Below are 21,290 nucleotides of genomic sequence, written 5' to 3'. Positions count from 1 at the left end.
CTGGCACTGATGCTGACTTCTTCTCAGAGTTGCTGCGATCACTTCCTGTTGCAATGGTGGTAGTTGTAGATCTCTCGGCCAACAATGGTGGAGGGTGGTGTTGGAGTTGTAAGACAGAGACGTGCTTCTTCTTGGCACTGGCGGTGCCGATCATGTTAACCATGCAAGGTGACTGCTCGTCCAAGATCATCAGGGTGTCAAGGTGAGGCGTCGGTGCAGCTTTGGCTTGTATCATGAAGTCCATACCAAGGACAATATTGAAATCATCTATGTGGACAACAGAGAGGTCAATCTCTCCATCCCAGGTACCGAGTTGTAGTCTTACTCGGCGGGCCATGCCTTCAATAGGCTTGGCACCTGTGTTAATTGCTTTGAACCAGCCAGGCTCTTTGGAAATGGCCAGGTTTAGTCTCTTGGTCTCTTCAATGGATATGAAGTTGTGAGTGGCCCCTGTGTCAACTAGGGCCCTGGTTGGCCTCCCACAATGGTTACATCAACATACCTCAGTACTCTTTTGACTGAGGAGGGCCCTTGTGGTGCTCGACTGGTTTGTGGTTGAAGGGTGGCTTCTCTTTCGGGGGACTAGGTAGTCTATCTCCCCCACTCAAATGTGTGGTACGCGGGCTGGCTGGTCTGCTTCCTTTGTCATCCGACAATCTTTCTTCACTAAGTTGTTCGGCCACAGCCATGGTGGAGGCAAGGTCCTGAACATTGCATCATTGGAGCTCGAGCTCGGCCCAGGGCTTTAGACCATCCATGAAGTTGAACAATAAGTCCTTGTCTAACATATCGGTGACTTCTAATGTGAGGGCTAAAAACTCTTTGACATAGTCATGGAGGGAGTTGCCGTGCTTGAGAGTCTTCATCTTGCGACGAGCAAGGTATTCCACATTCTCTGGGTAGAACTGTCTCTTCAGCTCTCTTTAGTCAGCCCAGGTATGGATAACGCACGTACCACGTTCTATATCAACACACCTTCTGTGCCACCACAGCATAGCGACATCAGTCAAATACATAGTAGCAGTACGTACTTGAGTCATTTCATCAATCACATTGGCGGCGGCAAGGTACTGTTCCATTTGCCACAGGAAGTTGTCAAGCTCTCTTGCATTGCGGGTTCCCAAATAGGGGGTTGGCTCCCTAATCTTGATGTGGGAGGGAGTATGTGTAAAGGAAGTGCTGGTTGGATTAGTGATGGCCCTCTTCAGGATTGCACATTCTGCTTTGATCTCCTCTAATTGAGCTTGGGTGTCGGAGGAGGAACATGCGGCGGACTTCATTGAGGCCCACTCCGCTTTCATTTCCTCTAGCTGGGCCTGGATGACCATTGATGTGGAGGTGCTTCTTCTCCACGTTGCCCACTCGTTCTTCATCTCATCGAACTGGGCTTGAAAACGATCAAGCCTGTCTTGGACCTGCGAGTTGGAGGAGCTTACTTCTTGTTGGCGCGTAGTGTTGCAAATTTGCTTTAGCGTGCCATTGATTATGTCTCGGACCTCGTCCACGACTCCACTCAAGCGATCTTCAATCTCGACCAGTGTGTTGTCCATGGCTTCCAAGTTTTGATGCAGCTCGTCTATCGAGTCTCGCATCTCACCTACGGTGGCTTCGCAACGTAGCATTCACAACTCAACAGCTGCATGCTTGTTGGAAGATTTCTCACGTTTGCTGGGCTTCGGTTCCTTGTCCTTGCCGATGTCATCGGCGGGCACATCATCGGCCTCATGGGCTGTGGAGAGTCCACGCTCGATCTCCACCACGATGTCCTTGTTGTGCTTCATGTTGTCACTCACGTCGCGAGTCGAATGGCTTAAGAGGAGCTCCTGCTCTGATACCAACTGTCATGGGGATAGTTCTACAGCGGAAGAACTCGTGTGGCGTCCTGGCCAAGGCAGGCTAAAACAAGCCTTTGTAACGCATAGAGGCTAGGAGTTGCCCGATGGGATGGCTCCACCAAAGTCAGTAGCACTGGATCATGACCTCAAGTCCAATGGCCGGGGCACTCTCCTGGCTCAGACCGGTCCATGGGAGGCGCCGCTTACGTGCTAAAGGGGGACAACCATAATGGAAGGCGACCATGCGCCGATGAGGTGACTTGGCACCGATGTGATGGGTCTCCTGTAAGCCGGTGATGACAGGCACCTGTGTGCCATGATGATAGGCAACCGCTTGGGACGGAACACACCCGTGCGCCAAGGGCAACGGGGTAGCTCACTTAGCTTGGGCAAGGGACTGGCGTTGTGAAGGGACGTACTTGAGCCAAGCCCGCATGCCAAGCCTCCCTTGAGTATCGGCAGCGCAGTGCCGGTCCAACACTGTCCCCATGAGCAAGTGTGCGCCCATGAGGAACCCTGGTAGCCATGCTATCCGTTAACCAGGGCCACCCTGCAAGGGGATTATGGTCTAGGAGTGCCAAGGTTAGGCACCCAAGGAGGTCGACCACCCCTCCTCAAAGAGTACGTTAAGCTTTGGGTGGTCGCGTCTGCCCGAGCGTATTGCTTATCAGGCCTAGCTAGAGGCCATTCAATGTTCGCGTTCCCATTCCAATGACCCTAAAACAACTTCCCTTGTGGGTGCAGACGCATTGGTTGTTGTCCTCATGCGGGGGCAGACACGTGGGCCTTGTTAGGAATGTGGTTACGCTGGCCATTGGAACATGGCGGCCCAACACCGGCAATGTATCAGGTGGACATGCTCAGTTTTCTGGTTGAACACTTGCAGTAGCAGAAGCGCATCACAAGGCGAGTGCATGTTCGGCAACTCATGGGTAAAAGTTGCCACACTCGCACAGATTGTGGTCAAGTCTCCTTGAGGCAGCAACAGTGGGGCCCCCTCGGAGTGAAGATGTAGCCCGAGTCGGCAAGGCGAAGCGTAGTTTCGAGGGCTAGGAGAGCATAAGCCATGGCTAGGTTTGAGTAACCCGCACAGGGCAAGGTGAAGTCTGTAGGCCAGCATGGTGAAAGGGTACCCAGGTCATCGCCAACAGGAGGAGTAGACCTATCAGCATGTTCGGTAGCATCACTGAAAAGCTACCAAGAAGACGGTTGAGCCTTGAGGTAAGATGATACATGGGGCGGACCTCCGCGAAGCACCACACACAATTCTTCGAGGGCCCTCCTTTCACAAATCAACGGCATAGCCATTGCGCGGTTTGAGTAACATCAACATTAGAGGGGTGAAGTCCAGGCAGGCCGGCAATGGTGAAATGGTTTAGTCCCCATAAATGGACACCAACATAGGCAAGACCCGGGTTGACCAGGTGAGCCCAGGAACTGGTGGAGAAGTGGATGGCGCGGGACACAGATGCGCATTCACATGAAGACCATTGTTGAGGTCGACAATGGATTGAGTGGGGGAGCCTGTGACGGTCTGACACAGGCTTAGCCTTGCCTACGCTTGGCAGGCTTACATTAGGGACATGCCTGTCATTTTTGCTTGTAAGATTTTTGGGAGAACTGATGCCATCTTCAGGCAGACCACCAAAAGCTTAACGTACTCTTTGAGGAGGGATGGTCGACCTCCTTGGGTGCCTAACCTTGGCACTCCTAGACCATCATCCCCTTGCGGGGCGGCCCTGGTTAACGGCTAGCATGGCTACCAGGGTTCCTCATGAGCGCACACTTGCTCATGGGGACAGTGTTGGACCGGCACTGCGCTGACGATACTCAAGGGAGGCATGGCGTGCGGGCTTGGCTCAAGTACGTCCCTTCACAACGCCAGTCCCTTGCCCAAGCTGAGTGAGCTACCCCGTTGCCCTTGGCGCACGGGTGTGTTCCGTCCCAAGCGGTTGCCTATCATCATGGCACACGGGTGCCTGTCATCATCGGCTTACAGGAGACCCATCACATCGGTGCCAAGTCACCTCATCGGCGCATGGTCGCCTTCCATTATGGTTGTCCCCCTTTAGCACGTAAGCGGCGCCTCCCATGGACCGGTCTGAGCCAGGAGAGTGCCCCGGCCATTGGACTTGAGGTCATGATCCAGTGCTACTGACTTTGGTGGAGCCATCCCATCGAGCAACTCCTAGCCTCTATGCGTTACAAAGGCTTGTTCTGGCCTGCCTTGGCCAGGACGCCGCACGGGTTCTTCCGCTGTAGAACTACCCCCGTGACAGTAAGTCAGTGGATAGGCGTAGGCTAGAGATACGATGGAAAGTGTCATAATTTCAGTGCTGAGAAAGATCAGCAGCACCAGGGGAGCTATCGTCCTAGTTGCCATGATGTCGTTGCCTTTTTGCTGGGAAGTGAAATCGAAGCAGAGCAGCGAATGACTGATTAAGTGGGGAACTATTTCACTTATCTTCAAAAACTTTTGGTGGGAGTATTTATTTGATTCGTTTATGCATTCTGAATTTTTGATTCGAATCGAATTCCATTTGAGTTGATTCCATTCCAGATTCTATTTGACAAATTGTAATTAAATTTGGATTTGTTTTTGGTAAACAAAAACTTCAATAAATCCAGCTAAACAAAAATACAAAAGTTCGGGTTGGACCCACACAACTAGAAGTTTATTCTCCCTCAACCAAGGTGTCTGGAACGTTAAAAAAATGTATCAGATGATAAGGATTAGACTCTCAACGGAAGCCCAGAAGCTACCGTTTCCAGATTTATCTTGGGCTTTATTTATGTTATCCTCCATATTTTATCTCTTGTACTATTAGACTTCTATTATGACTCACTGGTATATTTCTTCCACATGTATATAGAATGTATTCAATTGAAATCTATATAAATACACCCATTAGGCGTAAGCCGGATTGTGAACTTTTTCTCTCAACCCTCAACTATTTTATGGTATTAGAGTTATAACAGACCTACGTCAAAACACCATGTCAACTCCATCCATTACCCAATCCATGTCATCTGAGAGTCAAACTATTACCCAAAGCGAAAGGATACTAAATCTTCCAAACACCTTTGTTGTTCATCTAGATGGAACCAATTATTTGCTTCGGAAGCCATCCATTCTTCTAGTTTTGAGAGGAAACCATCTATTAGGTTTCGTTGATGGCACAGAAAAATGCCCGCCCAAGCAAGACAACCACACTGACACTACTGAAGTCACCATAAGCTCGGCCTGTCGAGACTGGGTGCAACAAGACCAACTATTAATGAGTTGGTTGCTTATGACACTTACTGAACTGGTATTTGCACAGGTTATTGGGTGCACCTCCTCCCGATCTGTATGGATAATCTTGGAGCAGTTGTATGCTTCAAAATCAAGAGTTCGGGTCATGCAACTTCATTTTGAATTGTGTAGTTTGAAGAAGGGAGCTCTCTTTGTTCCTTAGTATCTTCAAAAAGTAAAGAATCTCACAGATAATCTTGTTGCAACAGGTGAGCCTCTCTCTGACACAATGGAGGATGTCAAAGGTATGTTACATAATCAAAAAAATCGATTGGGTCAACTCAAAGGCTCTCAAGGTTCTCTTGATTCAAATTACCCAATTGCTAATATGGCTGTTAGGGGTAATGCTAATTTCAACAACATAAATGATTCTCATAATTTTTCTAAGGGCAACAAATCTTACCCTCAATCTTCTAAACCTCAATACAAGTGTCAGATCTATTGGGGTAAAAATCACTCTGCCTTTAAGTGCAAGTACAGGTTTCATAGGAACTTTGAAAGAGAAAATTTTAAACAATAGAAGCAAGCCTTTCATGTATCTACTGACTCATCATGTGGTGAAGCTTGGTACCTTGATTCAGGTGCAACGAACCACCTTATGGCCGATCTTGCCAATTTGAATGTGCATTCAGAATACACTGGCCCCGATCAGCTTTGTATAGGCAATGGATCAGGTTTGCCTATAAAACATATTGGTTCTTCTATTATTCCTTCTTCATATCGAAATTTCCATTTGAGAAATATTTTGCATGCTCCTCATATTACCAAAAATTTATTATTTGTTGGTCAATTTTCGGCAGACAATAATGTCTATTTTGAATTTCATCCTCATGTCTTTTATGTGAAGGATCTTCTCACCAAGAAAGTTCTTCTCCAAGGGGTGAATAAAGGTGGCCTTTACAAGCTCTCCAATTCACATAACATGGATACACATTCACCATTTGCAGCTGGAGAGCACACATATTGATGTTTGGCATAGGAGATTGGGTCATCCCACACCTAAGGTGGTTCGCTCTATTATTAATAGATTTTGTTTACCAATAGATTCTCATAATAAGTTAGAATTTTGTGGTGCTTGCCAAATGGGCAGAAGTCAAAAACTACCATTTTATTTTGATTCTACTACAATGCGTTCACCATTAGAGGTTGTTTTCACAAATGTTTGGGGGCCTGCCCCGGTAGCTTCTCCTCATGGCTATAGATATTATATTTTGTTTGTTGATGGTTTTCGCCATTATTGTTGGTTATAACCTATGTCTCACAAATCTGATGCCCTCTCTATATTCATTAACTTTAAGCGCCTTCTTGAGAATCAGCTTGACACAAAAATTAAGGACATTCAATCTGATATGGGTGGTGAGTTTGTTAAGTTTCATGAATTTTTTCAATCCAAAGGCATTGCTCGTCGATTTGCCTATCCCCATACACAAGAGCAAAACGATAGAGCTGAGCGTAAGCATCAACATATTGAAGCTATATCACTGACCTTACTTTCTACGGCATCCATGCCCAAACATTTTTGGCTTGATGCCTCTCAAACTGTTGTTTATCTGATGAATTGACTACCTAGTGTTGCAGTAAATGGTACATCTCCTCTTGAATGTTTATTTCACAAGAAACCAAATCATGATTTCTTAAAAATTTTTGGGTGTCTATGCTTCCCATGCATGCGGCCATATAAAAAAGACAAGCTAGACTTTAGATCTATACCAAGTGTATTCTTGGGCTATAGTCTCCAACACCATGGCCATCGATGTCTACACATACCCACTGGGCGCCTTTATATCTCTCGCCATGTAGTGTTTGCTAAAGAATCATTTCCATTTGTTTCTATGCAACCAACTGTAGTTCCTGTTAAATCTTCTTTTGTATTATTAGATGGGCCCTCAATAGTTACTTCTTAGCCCACTACTCACAAAATTACTACTATTCCATCCACAAGTGAGAAGGCCCACATTCAGGATACTGCTATGGCCCACAACACACCCTCTCATTCTGATCACTCGACTACAGTCATACCCCTTATTTCCAGAGGGCTTGACCCCCTTAGTTCATTTGATAATCATGCAAATATCACCTCTGACCCTCCCATCAATCCACTCAATACACATCATATGCAAACATGCCTCAAGAGTGGTATACGAAAATCCAAAGTATATTTGGCATCTAAACATCCTATTAAGGCTTCAACTGAGCCCACCTGTTATTCTGAGGCTGCCAAACATGCCCATTGGCACCAAGCAATGGAAGATGAATTTAATGCTCTTTTACGAAATGAGACTTGGACCTTAACTCCTAAATAGCCTCACATGAATGTGTTGGGCTCTAAATGGGTTTATAGGATCAAGAGACGAGCTTATGGGTCTATTAACCGTTACAAAGCCCGTCTTGTGGCCAAAGGGTTTTATCAACAAGAGGGCCTTGATTACTTTGAAACATTTAGCCCAGTAGTTAAGCCCACCACCATAAGAACTATTCTTAGCCTTGCCATCTCAAAACATTGAGCTTTACAACAATTAGATGTGCAAAATGCATTTTTGTATGGGTCTCTTGATGAAGATGTTTTTATGGATCAACCAATGGGCTTTAAGGATCCTACATATCTAGATTATGTGTGCCATTTCAAAAAGTCTCTCTATGGGCTCAAACAGGCCCCACGGGCCTGGTATCATTGTCTCTCATAATATTTATTGAAACTAAGCTTCTTCATCTCAAAGGTTGATTCCTCACTATTCATACAATGAACCAAAGATGCTACATTACTAGTGCTTGTGTATGTTGATGACATCATTGTCACTGGGTCCAAGCAAACCTCTATTAACTCACTCATTTCATCTCTGGCTACAGAATTTGCTCTAAAAGACTTGGGCCCCCTGAACTATTTTTTAGGCATTGAAGCAACTAGGACCAAATCTGATCTCTTTCTTTCCCAACACAAATATATACATGAGCTTCTTTGTCGGGCCAATCTAGATGGCATTAAACCAATATCCACTCCCATGGCGTCATCATGTAAGCCATCCATATATGATGGCTCACTTTTCCCAAATGTCTCTTTATATCGCACCATTGTTGGTGCTTTACAATATATTACAATCACTACGCCAGAAATTGCATACTCTGTTAACAAGGCCTGTCAATTTATGCACAAGCCCACAACTACTCATTGGTCTCTAGTGAAGGCTATAATCAATCATGGGTTATGCTTCACACCGAGCTCTTCTTGTAGGCTTCATGCCTTTTCTAATGTTGATTGGGCAGGATGCCCTGATGGTCGACAATCTCATGGTGGCTACTGCATCTTTCTCGGTGACAACCTTATTTCTTAGGCTTCTAAGAAACATAGTATTGTCTCAAAATCTAACACTGAGACTGAATATCGCAATGTTGCCATTGCGACATCTGAAATCCTTTGGTTATGTTCGCTACTATACAAAATTGGGGTTTCTCCCTCCTCACCTCCAATTTTGTGGTGTGATAACATTGGCGCCACTTATTTAGTGGCCAATCCTGTCTTTCATGCCCGTACAAAACATATAGAAATTGATTATCACTTTGTACGGGAAAAAGTATCATCCAAACAACTTGAGGTTCGCTTTATCTCATCAAAAGATCATGTAGTTGATATACTTACTAAGTCACTGCCTTCTAAACGGTTTGCTCTTTTGCAATCCAAACTTCGAGTTGCAAAACCCCTCTTCAATTTGAGGGGGGGGGGGGGGCTGATAAGGATTAGACTCTCAATGAAAGCCCAGAAATTGCGTTTCCAGATTTATCTTGGGCTTATCTATGTTATCCTTCATATTTTATCTCTTGTACTATTATATTTCTATTAGGACTCATCTACTTGTATATTTCTTCCACATGTACATAGGATGTATTCAATTGAAATATATATGAACACACCCACTAGACGTAAGCCGGAGTGTGAACCTTTCTCTCAACCCTCAACTATTTTATCAGAAAGTTAATTTTAAGATGAAGGTACGAGAGAAGCAGCGACCGGTGAAAAGTTGCAGACTATTCTTCTTCTCAGATGCATCTTGTTCTTCAAGTTCTCAAACAAAGGGGAAGCAATGGTCGATGGAGGAAGAAAGTAATGGCTAATTAGACTTGTTCATGGGCCGGGTCAGGCCGGGCTTTTACTCTTCATTAATGGAAATATGTTAGGCCCAAGCCCAAGCCCGGCCCGACCAATGGGCCTACAACTTGGGTCTGAGCTCGATCTTGATAAAAAGCCCAAATCCCGAGCCCAAGCCCGAAGCCCGACCTAATAAAAAATTAGAATTTTTCCCTATTCAATAATCAATAAAAATTAGAATTTATTTACATTAAAAAAAATAATAATTCAATATTTATTTACATTAAAAAAAGAATATAAAGAAGGGAAAAAGGATGTGGAGAAGAAGGGTTTAGCTGGAAAAATAAGGGAAAGAGGTGAAAAAAAGAGGGGTATTCGACTAAGGTTTTTAGGCTTAATTATAGGTTGGGTCGGGCCGGGCTCGGGCCGAGCTATTTTGGCAAATCCCGAGCCCAGCTCGAATTTATTGCGAGTCAGGCTTTTTGGCCTGAGGTTAAGTCCGCGGGCCCATATACCCATTCAAGCCTGTCCAGGGGCCGGACCAGGCCGGGCCGGCTTGTCAGGCCACCCGGCCCTTGAACAGGTCTATGGCTAATGCTTGTGTTTTGGGTTGAAGAATGATGGGGTAATTTTGGTATAATGCAAAATGGACCAAGTGTAATGAAGAGTAAAATGGTAAATTAATGATGTCCATTAGTTAGGTTACCGTTATCTCACTGACGTGGTGAGTTTTGGATGTTTTGAAAAGTTGTGGTGAGTTTAATAGAATTCAGAAAAAGTGATGGTGGGTTTTGGATAATTACCCAAAAAAAAAGAAGAGAGAGAGAGAGAGAGCAAAGTTAAAAAACAAAAAAACAAAAAAAGAACGGAAAAGTATGGACAGGCAAAACCCCCCACTCTGTACATCAATGCCCGCCCGTGAATTATCATCAATTCCGAGGTGACACCCACCCCAACTATACTTTGGGAATATGAATTCTGACGCTGGCTGAACTGTCATTCTCCCAAAAGAGAAGAGAGAGATAGAGACCAAGCAAGGATTGGAATGCAAATGAAGGTCATACGAGAAGGCTTTCTCTAGTGGTTAGGAACTTGGTTAATGCTTTTTTCAATGTAATGGAGAATAGCTTTTTTTGGGCTTTGTTAGTGATTCTCTCTTGATATAAAAAATTGTAATGGGCTAAAGCTTTATTCGGATTGGGCCGTGGTCAAAACGCTACGTTTGATTTAATTTGATATGAACACATCACAGGTGATTTAATTTGATAAAGATACACCACATCGCATGTGATTTAATTTGATATGGGTAGATCATATTATGGTTGAGGGTAAGCTTGGTTCGCATAGGATTGGAATTGAAATCTGAATCACTTATTCCCAATTCTTGGTTGGTTCAGTTGGGAACTGGAATTGCATTCTGATTATTGCTATTTGGTTCATTTGGAGTTGAAATTGTAATTAATTGAAATTTTTCAATTTTGTATTAGTCTATTTATTATTATTTTATTAATATTTTATGAATATATAATTGTTTTAGTAGTTTTTAATAATTAATAACTTATATTTATCGTTAACTTATGAATATTTTATTAATATATTGTTATTATTATTATTATTATTATTACTATTATTATTATTATTTTCGTATTAGTTTATTAATATTCTATTATTTTTGTTTTATTATTTTAAAAATATTTTATTATATTTTATTCTTTTATTATTACGTTAGTTGTATTATATTAAAATTTTGTTTGTGCCTCACTATTATTATTATTAAATAAATGATATATTTGCTTATTATTATTAGTTTATTAATATTTTAAAGTAATATTATTTTATTACTATTTTACTAAATTTTGTGTAATTATTTATTAATATTTTATTATTTTATTAATATTAAGATTTGAGAATCTTTTTATCATGAATTCTTTACTTATTAACAAACTCTAAAATGGAAATCCCATTCCCTAGGGGAGCCTAGAATGGCCATTTGGGAAATCCCATTTCACAAATAATGGAAATCATAATCACATTTGGACCAAATGAACGATTGGAATCGAAAGCAACATCACTGAAATAACCATGGCCCATTAGCCCTCCCACGAATAGGTGTCAATTGGACAAATTTGGTCCAACCCGATCCAATCTAATGTGAGTCCACTTATAAATGAACTGGACCCAATCCAGTCCAAATCCAATCCAATCCATTAAAATGTAAATGGATTTGATTGGATTCAACCCAAACCGAATGAAATATCAAAAATTATATAAAAGTACTTTGATAAAAATATTTTCATAAAAGTGCTTTTACAAAAGCACTTTATTGAAAGTACTTTGGAAAAGTGCTCTTGTAAAAGCACTTTTTGAAAAGTACTTCCAGACTTCTATAAAAGTACTTTTGTAGAAGTGCTTTTGTAAAAATTGATTTTCTAAAAGTGTTTCCATAAAGTGCTTTTATAAAAGTACTTCCAAAAAAGGTTTTTTTTGTAAAAAGTGATTTCATAAGTGCTTTCGTGTAAAAATATTTTTATAAAAGTACTTTTGTAAAAGTGCTTTTATTAAAGTGGTTTTGTAAAAGTGCTTTCATAAAAGTACTTTTGTAAAAATGCTTTCATAAAAGTATTTTTATAAAAGTGCATTTATAAAAATGTTTTTGTAAAAGTGCTTTCGTAAAAATACTTTCATAAAAGTGATTTTATGTTGTTTTTAGTTTTGATTGATTTCAAATTGGACAAGAGTTTGGCCTCATGATCGGATTATTGGAAACTCGGTTTAGGTCTAATTCAAACCAATAAGAATATGGGCCAATTTATTTTGGATTGGCCCAATCCAATAATTATAATGAGCTGTCCAAATCCGATTTGATAAGATTTGGATCGGATTGGATCCAAACCAAAACTGGTCGATTGACACCCCTACACCCAGGTAAACCTGGCAATTGGGTTGGTGGGTCAGGTTTGGTTGGGTCAAGACACTTCGGGCTAATTTTGGGTTGGGTTAGATTTCGATTTGGGTCAACAAAGCGCTACACCCCTAACCCTAAATTCCAAACAGAAAATAAGAAAGTTTGAAAATTCAAAAATTCAAAGAGTAAAGGATAAATAATAAAGACTAAGGGTCTGTTTGGTTTACAATCGGAATTGGAATCTAAATGGCTTACTCCTATAGTTTGTTTAATTCAGACAAGAATGGGAATGGGAATTGGAATTAGTAGGGATTGGGATTTCATTCCCAAGGGAGGGGTAGGGAATGGCCATTCCCTCAAATTGGGGAATGCCATTCCAGTAGGAATGGGTATGAGATTCTGATTCCACCCAACTAAATAGTTGGAATCAAAATAGTCCATTCTGATTCCAATTCTAGACCCCTACTCCTACGAACCAAATGGGGCCTAAATAGTAAAGGTTAAAGAATGAAAACTTCTAATAATACATAAAAAGTCACAATTACACTTGATAGTCGGGTTAGCGAGTTGACCCATGACCCAACCCGCTCAAATTAAAGTAGTTGGACATGAGACCCTAACCCAGGTTTTTTTTTTTTCTTTTTTCGGGTTGGGTTAACTTTTTGCCAGGTCTACAATAGGGTTTGTCGAGGATCTCAAATATTGAACAACAAATAACAAAGGCTCATCATACCATATTGGGGGCATTACAATTTACAATTCTATTAACCCAGATTAATTAATGGAAACTAAATAAATTATTTGACTTACAGTCACGGGTTAGTGGAGATCACATCAACGCCCCACAAACACCCCACATGCACATCTTAGTGTGTATTGGGAACATTTCTCACGTGGGAGATGTTCTCAATCAATGTTTTTAACCCGCCATTGACCTGGCTAGTCGAACTGTTCGAACCATTACCTGGCCAAGATTCTAGGTCTGGTTCAATCAAGACTTGTCAGATGGTTGAAAACCATTGACTTGGTCAAGAATCGTTCGACCTGGTCGGTTCGATCGTTGACCTATTTGACCTAGTGATCAAGTCATGAGTTGCATACTCAATGCATACAAACTTTTGAAGGCATAACTTTGCACTTCGATGTCCAATTGGGGTATTTTTTTTTATTTTGGGTAACTTTTCAAGATCTATGCATCCCAAGGAGTCGTAAGCACCTTGCCCTGCTATTTTTGTGAGAAACCCCCTTTTGGGCCTCAAATTGCAAAATTTAATATTTTTATAAATAAAAATAAAAAACTAAACTAAAAAACATAAATTAAATGTAAAATAATACATATAACATATCTGAAATATATTTATACATTATTTATTGCTACAATATATATATATATATATATATATATATATATAATTGTCATGCTACTCATGTAATATCCACAAAACAATTGTAAACATCTATATAAGGGGTTTCATCTTCCATTCAACTCTTACAAATAAAAAGTGAAATATAAAAGATATTAGCAAACTAAGAAAGAATAGTTCAAATTAATGTAAATAAATAAGTAATAAAATATTGAAAATGGTTTCAATTTTACCCAAAAACTTACAATCACTCTAAACTTCAGATTTATCTTCATCAATGGAGTCTTCATCACTAAAATATTTGTCTTTTGGTGAGAGAGGGAGATTGGGCGTGGCATGGTTTTGTGAAATTGGTGAGGAAGAGAGAGAACCCAAAAGATTAGGGTTTAATAATTTCTTTTTAGTAATTTATATATTTCATTAAATACGAATTTGATAAAATCTAAAACCTTAGAATTAAAATCTTTAATCTCTTACAAATCTTTATAAATAATCACCCCTATTCCCAATACAGAATTGACAATTGGAATATGCAGTGGGGCGTCCCCCACAGGGCGCCCTCTGTGGGGCCGCAGATGTGAATTTGGATTTTAGCGAGATGATACGAGATTATCGTTGATTCTTTCTGTGACAGATACAGAGCCAGAGGCTCTCTCTTTCTCTCTCAAGTTGAAGACTCTCAAGTCTGAGTCGTCGTCTCTCGGTTTCTGGATGCAATTTGTTGAAATGCATCATCCTCCCTCGAACCCTAACCCTTTAACACACCCTTACGGCCAGCTCTACACCGCCCAGGCCCAGCCTCCCTCCTATTCCCATTATCTTTACTACCCACACCATCCCCAAAATCCCAGCTTAGGAGCTCCTCAGACGGTTCTTAAACACCCTGAAATCCCTTCTACCCACTATGACCTTGGTCCCGAGCCAGGCCTTCGGCCACCTGGTATCGACTCTTATGCCTCCTTGAACCAGGCGTCGCAGGTGGGTACGCCGACTGTCGCGGCGTATTATCCGGATACATGTGCCGCCGCCCAGAATTGGGCAGCAAAGGAGGCCGTTCGGCAGTTCGGGGCGGATCCTGTCGCTTATGCAGCCGTAAGTATTATTGTCTCGCTAGGATTTTATCCATATCTCTCTGTTGTAATTTTAGGAGTTTCTTCTTTCTAACTTTGGAGCGTTTCGGTTTTTGAGCTCGTTTTCTTGTGGGGTTGATGATTTAAAGATAATTTCGGGTTTCTTTTATTGTTATATGGTTTTCTTTCTTAATCTTATATGTTACATCGTGCGGGGTTTTAAGCTGCAGTTGTTGTTTTTGTTATAGACACTGGGATTTGTTTTTGTGATTTAAATGAATTGATGCTTAATTTTATGTAGTGATAATTTGACTGTAACAACTAGGTTGGGTCTTTGTAAATCCACACTATTTTTCTTGAGTTATTGTTAGTGCTATTGTCTTCTCATTCTTTAACTGTAAACTTTCCCCCATCTCCTTTTTTACGGGGCAGAATTGTTACTGATGAAATTTGTTTAGCTCTTTGTTGTTATTATCAATGTATTCTCCCATGTTATGTTTTATTTTAATTAATATTGTTGGTTGCCTTTCTCAGAGTGTGTTTATGCATGCTATTTGTAACTATTGCTACCTTTTCTTTTGGGAAAGATCATAGTAAATGGTCATGTTTTTATGGATGCCTGATCAGTAACCTGCGACTACATGCTGTTGGAGGAACCTTTATAGGTTACAATACATAGATTATGACATGTTGGAGATCTGTCAACTTTAATGTTAACCATACAAAAAAATCTCAACAAAGAAAAATAGCAAGATAAGTAGCACAGAAGCACACCAATATTACATGGTTTGGCCTAATGTCTGTAGGATAGATCAATCCACTCATTACCATGAAACAGAATAGAGAACCATAAAAGAATTCCAATGGTTTTTAAACCCAAAGCTAACCTTAGACCCTTGTTCACCCACTCTTACTTTCCTACCTCTCAAACTCCACAAAGAATAGATTCAGTAAAACCAAAGATGCCTAATTACCAGAAGCCAGTTCTTTTTGTCCTTCTCTTTGATCCTTTTGGAGCCAATGATGCTTTAGTTGGTCTTAATATCATGTGGCTTAGACATCATAAACTAATTTTCCCTACTCTGTCTCCAATTGATGCTACCCTTAAAATTCTTTCAGTACACTTATTTCTGCCTTTCTTGTTTCCCCTCCTAATTCTACTATTCTTCCATCACAACATTCTCAACTTTACTACACTAGTCAAAGGCTTTACAACCCTGTGCATCTCATTTGATGATTATATTTTCATGAAAACTAAATACTTTACACTGTAATTTTAATGTCTTACCTTAATGCTTATCCAAGTCAGCTGTTTCATATTGAGTATACACAACTGATAGACGTTGAATTCCTGCTTGCTAAGTCAGTCAGCTGTACAAACATAAGGGTTTGCACCTTGGAGTATGGTGGTGATTTTACTTTTTCTCATACTGGTATGACCATAAAAATGAGTGCTAAGAAGGTAGTTTATTTCAGTTTAATTCAATGCTAATTGAGCAGTCTTTTCTGCTATTTGGTTTCTCTTGTCTTGTAGCTCAACTTATCTGATGACTCGAGAGTTCTGGCTGGTGTTTGGAACTCAGTTTTTTCACAAAAAAACCAAGTCTTAACTTTTAACTATGAATGTGGGTTTTATGGGGGAAGGACATATCTTTTTTACACCATCCTGCTTGTTAGGGGTGATCACGGTTTGGTTAACTGAACCATGAAGGTTTTTTAGAAACCGAACCGGTCCTACTGGTTTTTCCATATCTCCAAACCAAAACTGAACCAATACCACCGGTTGACTGGTTTCGATTTTTGACCAGTTCAGTTCTTTGGTTTTTTATATTTATAACATAGATTATAGATAAATATATATAATATACATAATATATTTATAATATATTATATGTTATAAATATAATATATGTATTTATTTATATAAATATAATACGTATATTTATATATAATATACATATAAATACATATACCGGTCAGTTCGGTTAACCATATTTTTTGGTTTGGTTCGGTTCGGTTTTTGGGTTTTTTTTATGAGCACCCCTACTGCTTCTTCAAGAAACGAGAAGAGTTAGTATGTCTAGTGTAAGTAGCAATGGAGGTTTGTATTTTTATGAAGGACTAGAAGAATTGCATATTTGTCTCTCTTTCATATAAAGTGATTCTGAGGGAAGTTTATGAGTTCACCTTACCTGGTTTGCCACTAGACTGTACAGGCAGAGACACTGCAGGAATAGAAGAAGAGAGTCAGCGCAGTTTGGCTCTCATTAAACACATCAAAGTTCCAATTCATTATCTGGTCCTTGATGAGGAGTTCCGGTCAACCACAGAATAGAAACCCATTGTCATTGGGTGCACTCTGCATTTGACCTTGAGATGGGGAGTGCTAACAAAGTAAACCTATAGAGGAGAGGGAAGACATTTTATTGTTTTAATTGCTGCTCATAGCTTTCTAAACAGAATGGAATGGTGACACAGGATTCGCATAGCTGATCCCATATGGTTGGGACAAGGCTTGGATGACGATAATGATGAAACATGCAAAGTCTCTTTAGGCTTAATATGTAGAAGATAGAGAATGTACCTGTTGCAGTTTGTGTTTCTCATGTATTCCAATTTCCATATAGGAAATGAGTCCAGTTGTGCTCATCAATATTGGCAATGTTTTAGTTTTTCCTTGCACATGGGAAGCTTTTCTTTCCTTTCAGTACAAACTACCATTACTTATCAAAAGAAAACAAAGTGACAAATCAAAGGAAAATTATCTTCTCCAAAATTTAGAAAATGTTTAATGAATTTCATATTTACTATAAAAAATAACTTTAGAAAATGGGCACTCTTTTAGTCAAACTCCAGACACCCACTCCTTTATGATGAAAAACTATACCACCACATGGACGAACTGATTATTGATCTGCCTCAAGGATGATCTCTTGTAAGGTGTAGTCTCCACTATGCTGGAGGAATAATTACCTCAAAAATAATCAAGTGGAATCAAAATGTGATGAAAAACAACTATTAACCATAGTCAACAGATTATATTCTTTGTTGTTTTGGTAAACATAATATAACATGGAGGCTATTTCTGAAAAGCTAGATTTTAACAAAAAAAGAAAAAAAAAAAACCACTAGCAAGCCTTAAAATTTGACAAGAAATACCATTTTTTTTTTGTAATAATGCAGTTTTGTTCACTAATAACTCTTAGACCTTGTACTGCTTTCTAATACAATAACTGATTGATTTTTTTTTTTTGATAGAGCTAGATTTTTTGAACAAACCTACTCATACTCCTAAGTTCAAAAGTGATCTCAGAATCTCAACTTAAATCATAATTCACTAGAATTTTCTGATAAAAAAGTCCCTGTTATCCAATTATTACAAGTGCAACTTGCATAAAGTTAGAGTTTTGTTACATTTGGCTTGCCTTTTTATCTTCGAATCAATCTCCAAGTCTACCCGTCTATAAAATCTCTGAACAGGGAGAGAGTGATGTCTGCAAATTCAACTCCTATGGAATGGCACAACTAAACTCATCCTTCAGTTAATTATGTGGCAAACAAGATCCTGAAGTAAACCAAGGTTGAGATGTGAGGTTTGCAAGACTAACTGCAATGGCAAGGAAGCCCTTGATTGTCATAAATAGGGAAATAAACATGAGGAATTTCAGGAAACAAGTACAGTATTGTAATATACTATCATAATACTCCCAACACTATTATAATACACAAAGGCTCAGGAACAATGGCTGATTCCATGAGGATGTTCACACTATGCAACTTTCTATGCTATAGTCAAGTGGTGTTCAATTTATGTCCTTCTAGTAAAAGCGTGCTGTTCAGGTGAATAAAAAGGTAGCCTAGTGCTGAATGTTGGCAATATGAGGACACTTGAAATAGAACTTAGAGATTTTGTAGTCATTGGTAGTTGTTTATACTATGGTTATAATTCAAGGTTCATTCAAACTATTGAAGTTAACTACACCAAATTTCTTTGGTGTTTCCACTCTTAAAAGTCAATTTTTGTTTTAGGCCATGAACATGTTATGTACCTTGTCCTTCTAGAGATCCTAAAACCTATTTCCTCGAAAGTATTAGAGTTTTGCCTTGGTTTCTTAATTAAAACCCCACTTGTTCATTTCTTCTCAGAGTGAAGTAGATGTTTGAGTGGCAGATACTTTACTGGATCTTTCCCCATCTTGAGGGTGATGTAGTTTAGCAAGTGGACTTATGTCCATTTAATGGTTGAAATTCCAATATATGGCGATGAATTATCTTTATGGGCAAATTGAGAAAAGAGATAAAACATGTCTTATAAAGTTAAATATTTGGGCATATGTACACTAACAGCCAAATTTCAGAACATGGAGTTTTCCTTCTTTGTGGTACTACATTTAGAGGTCCAACTTTGACTGGGTTGCATTGGGAATTTGTTAAATTTTCAATTGGCACAGACTCGAACCTGAGTCCGATATATTCGAAGTTCTTCAAATTGGGCAACTCAACTTGCAGCCTGACTAGATTGGTGCTCCTTAGTGACAGAAATTTTTATTGGTACATTTTATTAGTACCTTACAAGTGTTTTTTGAAGTAACCATATCCATTTGTGGTCTATGACTATGTAATGAGCTGATGATGAAGTTCTCCCTCTATTCATCCAAATTGCAAATGCTAAAAACCTAAGCTTGTGTTAGAATTAGAAATAATAATTGATTAGAACTTTATGAGAGGTTGCAGCTGGAAAAAAGACTAAGTGTGGGTGATATTGCCTAAAAGGAAATAGGAAGTTTATGATTATCCGTGATGATCGAGCAGTGCTGCTCCAGTTGCATGGGTATTGTTATGATGAGTATGAATCCGATTCAACTTTATGAGAGGTTGCAGCTGGGAAACAGACTTAGTGTGGGTGATATTGCCTAAAAGGAAATAGGAAATTTATGATTATCCGTGATGATCGAGCAGTGCTGCTCCAGTTGCATGGGTATTGCTATGATGAGTATGAATCTGATTCCTGATCCTACAAGGGAGGGAGGGGCTTTTTAATACTTGTCCTTCTAGATGTCTTTGTTGGTTTGGTGGATTGTTCTACGACAGTGGGTGTTTTTAATAATTGTGAAGCCATAAATTTTTTATTATTTTTTCCCCGACTTGTAACTTGTAGGGAAATTTACTGGTGAAAAAGGCTAGAGGTTATGGATAGCATCTATGTTTTTCAGTGTGCAATTGATAATGTGATTGGTTCAATTTATCTTAGTGAAGCTTTTGTCATGGACCATCATGTAATCGAGAATCTATGCTATGGGAATGTACGGCTTCCATTTACACATTTACCCCTCTACTTTATGAAAATTTTGGCTTCTTTCCTGATGCCAATATGTTTAAATTTTTCTTATTTGTTATTTGACTGTTTATGCAGTAATTTGTTTAGGGAGTTGAAAATTCTACATTGTGCAGAAACAGAACTGCATCAGTTATCTTAGCTTTGTGCAGGATGTTTATTGAATTCTGTCCCCTTCTGTATTTTGTCGCATCATCAAATTACATTAATTTGTGCATGTGTTTTTCTTTTCCTTATTTCCTTTTACCCTTTACATGATATTTTGAATTTCTGAATCTCTTGATCTTTAAGGGTGATATGTTGCAAACCATTAAAAATAATAATTAATAATAAGAATAAAAGTGCCATGTTGCCATTTCCCAGCCCTCACTTGTGCATGTTCATTTGTCGTGTTTTGGTAGCCCAGAAAATCAATCTAGCTTGGTTATCATGCAGGGTGGGATAAGACCTCCGGATCAATTGTTTATCGTAAATCCCAATCCTGCCAATTGGGGCAACTCAAATATCTGTCCACCCCTAAATGGTGCCCGGAAGAAAGGCTCGAAGAAAACAAAAGTTGTACAATCTGCTTGGTGTGAGGTTTGCAAAATTGACTGTAACAGCAAGGATGTACTGTATCAACATAAACTGGGAAAGAAACATAGGAAGAATTTGGAGAAATTAGAAGCAGCAAAGAAAGATGTTAATGCTCCAGCAGCTGCCCCAGTGGCAAAGGATTCTATTATAGGGCCAAAGGAAAATTTCACAGCAAATAAAGGCAAAAGTGTTCATGTGCAACAGACAAAAAAGAAGGCACCCCCATCATCAGCCCCTGGTGAGGACTTGGAGACAAAGAAGAGAAATGTTGTGGAAAGTGGGGCAGCACCAGGTGCTGTAAAGGTTTGCACAGTTTGCAATGTGGTGTGCAACAGTCAAACAATCTTCAATTATCATGTAGTAGGACAAAAGCATATTACAAAGCTGAAGAAACAGGCAACTAAAATAAGAATTGTGTAAAGGAAGAACTGCACCAGGACACCATTTTCCCATTTTGGGGGGTTTGATTGATTAGAAATATGGCGTGATATCTTTTTTAAGGTGAAAGATAATATAATCAACTTTCTCTCTTTCCCCAAAATTTATTTGTAGAATGTTTCTTTTGTACAAGAATAGTGGTTGCTGACGATACAAATTTGAGACATTTTGCCAAAATTAAAAAATAAAAATTGAAAAAAGAAATGGTCCATCTATTGTCTATATATTAAGTGCCAATGCTTCTATTACTCCAAAAAGCCTATTTGGCACAGATCCCATTGTTTCTTCCGGAGAGAGAGATGGTTGCTCTTTAGTTAGTCATCCAATACCACCATCATTTGACCTAATGAAAATATGAAATCGCTGGTGGGCCCATTTTAGTTTTTTTAAC

At 39.7% G+C, this 21,290-nt stretch overlaps 1 protein-coding gene across 1 annotated transcript; it reads left to right on the top strand.

Moving 5' to 3' along the window:
• Positions 1-13,993: 13,993 nt before the first annotated feature.
• On the top strand, positions 13,994-21,002 carry LOC148854434 (zinc finger RNA-binding-like protein). The gene is made up of 2 exons (XM_088941915.1): positions 13,994-14,572; positions 20,321-21,002. The coding sequence occupies exons 1-2, from the start codon at positions 14,192-14,194 to the stop codon at positions 20,879-20,881; spliced, it is 942 nt and encodes a 313-aa protein (XP_088798041.1). The 5' UTR covers positions 13,994-14,191; the 3' UTR covers positions 20,882-21,002.
• The last annotated feature ends 288 nt before the right edge of the window (positions 21,003-21,290 follow it).

The sequence above is a fragment of the Nelumbo lutea genome, chromosome 4 (genome assembly GCF_056320005.1).
Source record: "Nelumbo lutea isolate HS-2025 chromosome 4, American lotus-T2T, whole genome shotgun sequence".
NCBI classification, from domain to species: Eukaryota; Viridiplantae; Streptophyta; class Magnoliopsida; order Proteales; family Nelumbonaceae; genus Nelumbo; species Nelumbo lutea.
This window is presented reverse-complemented; position numbering and strand designations above follow the sequence as displayed.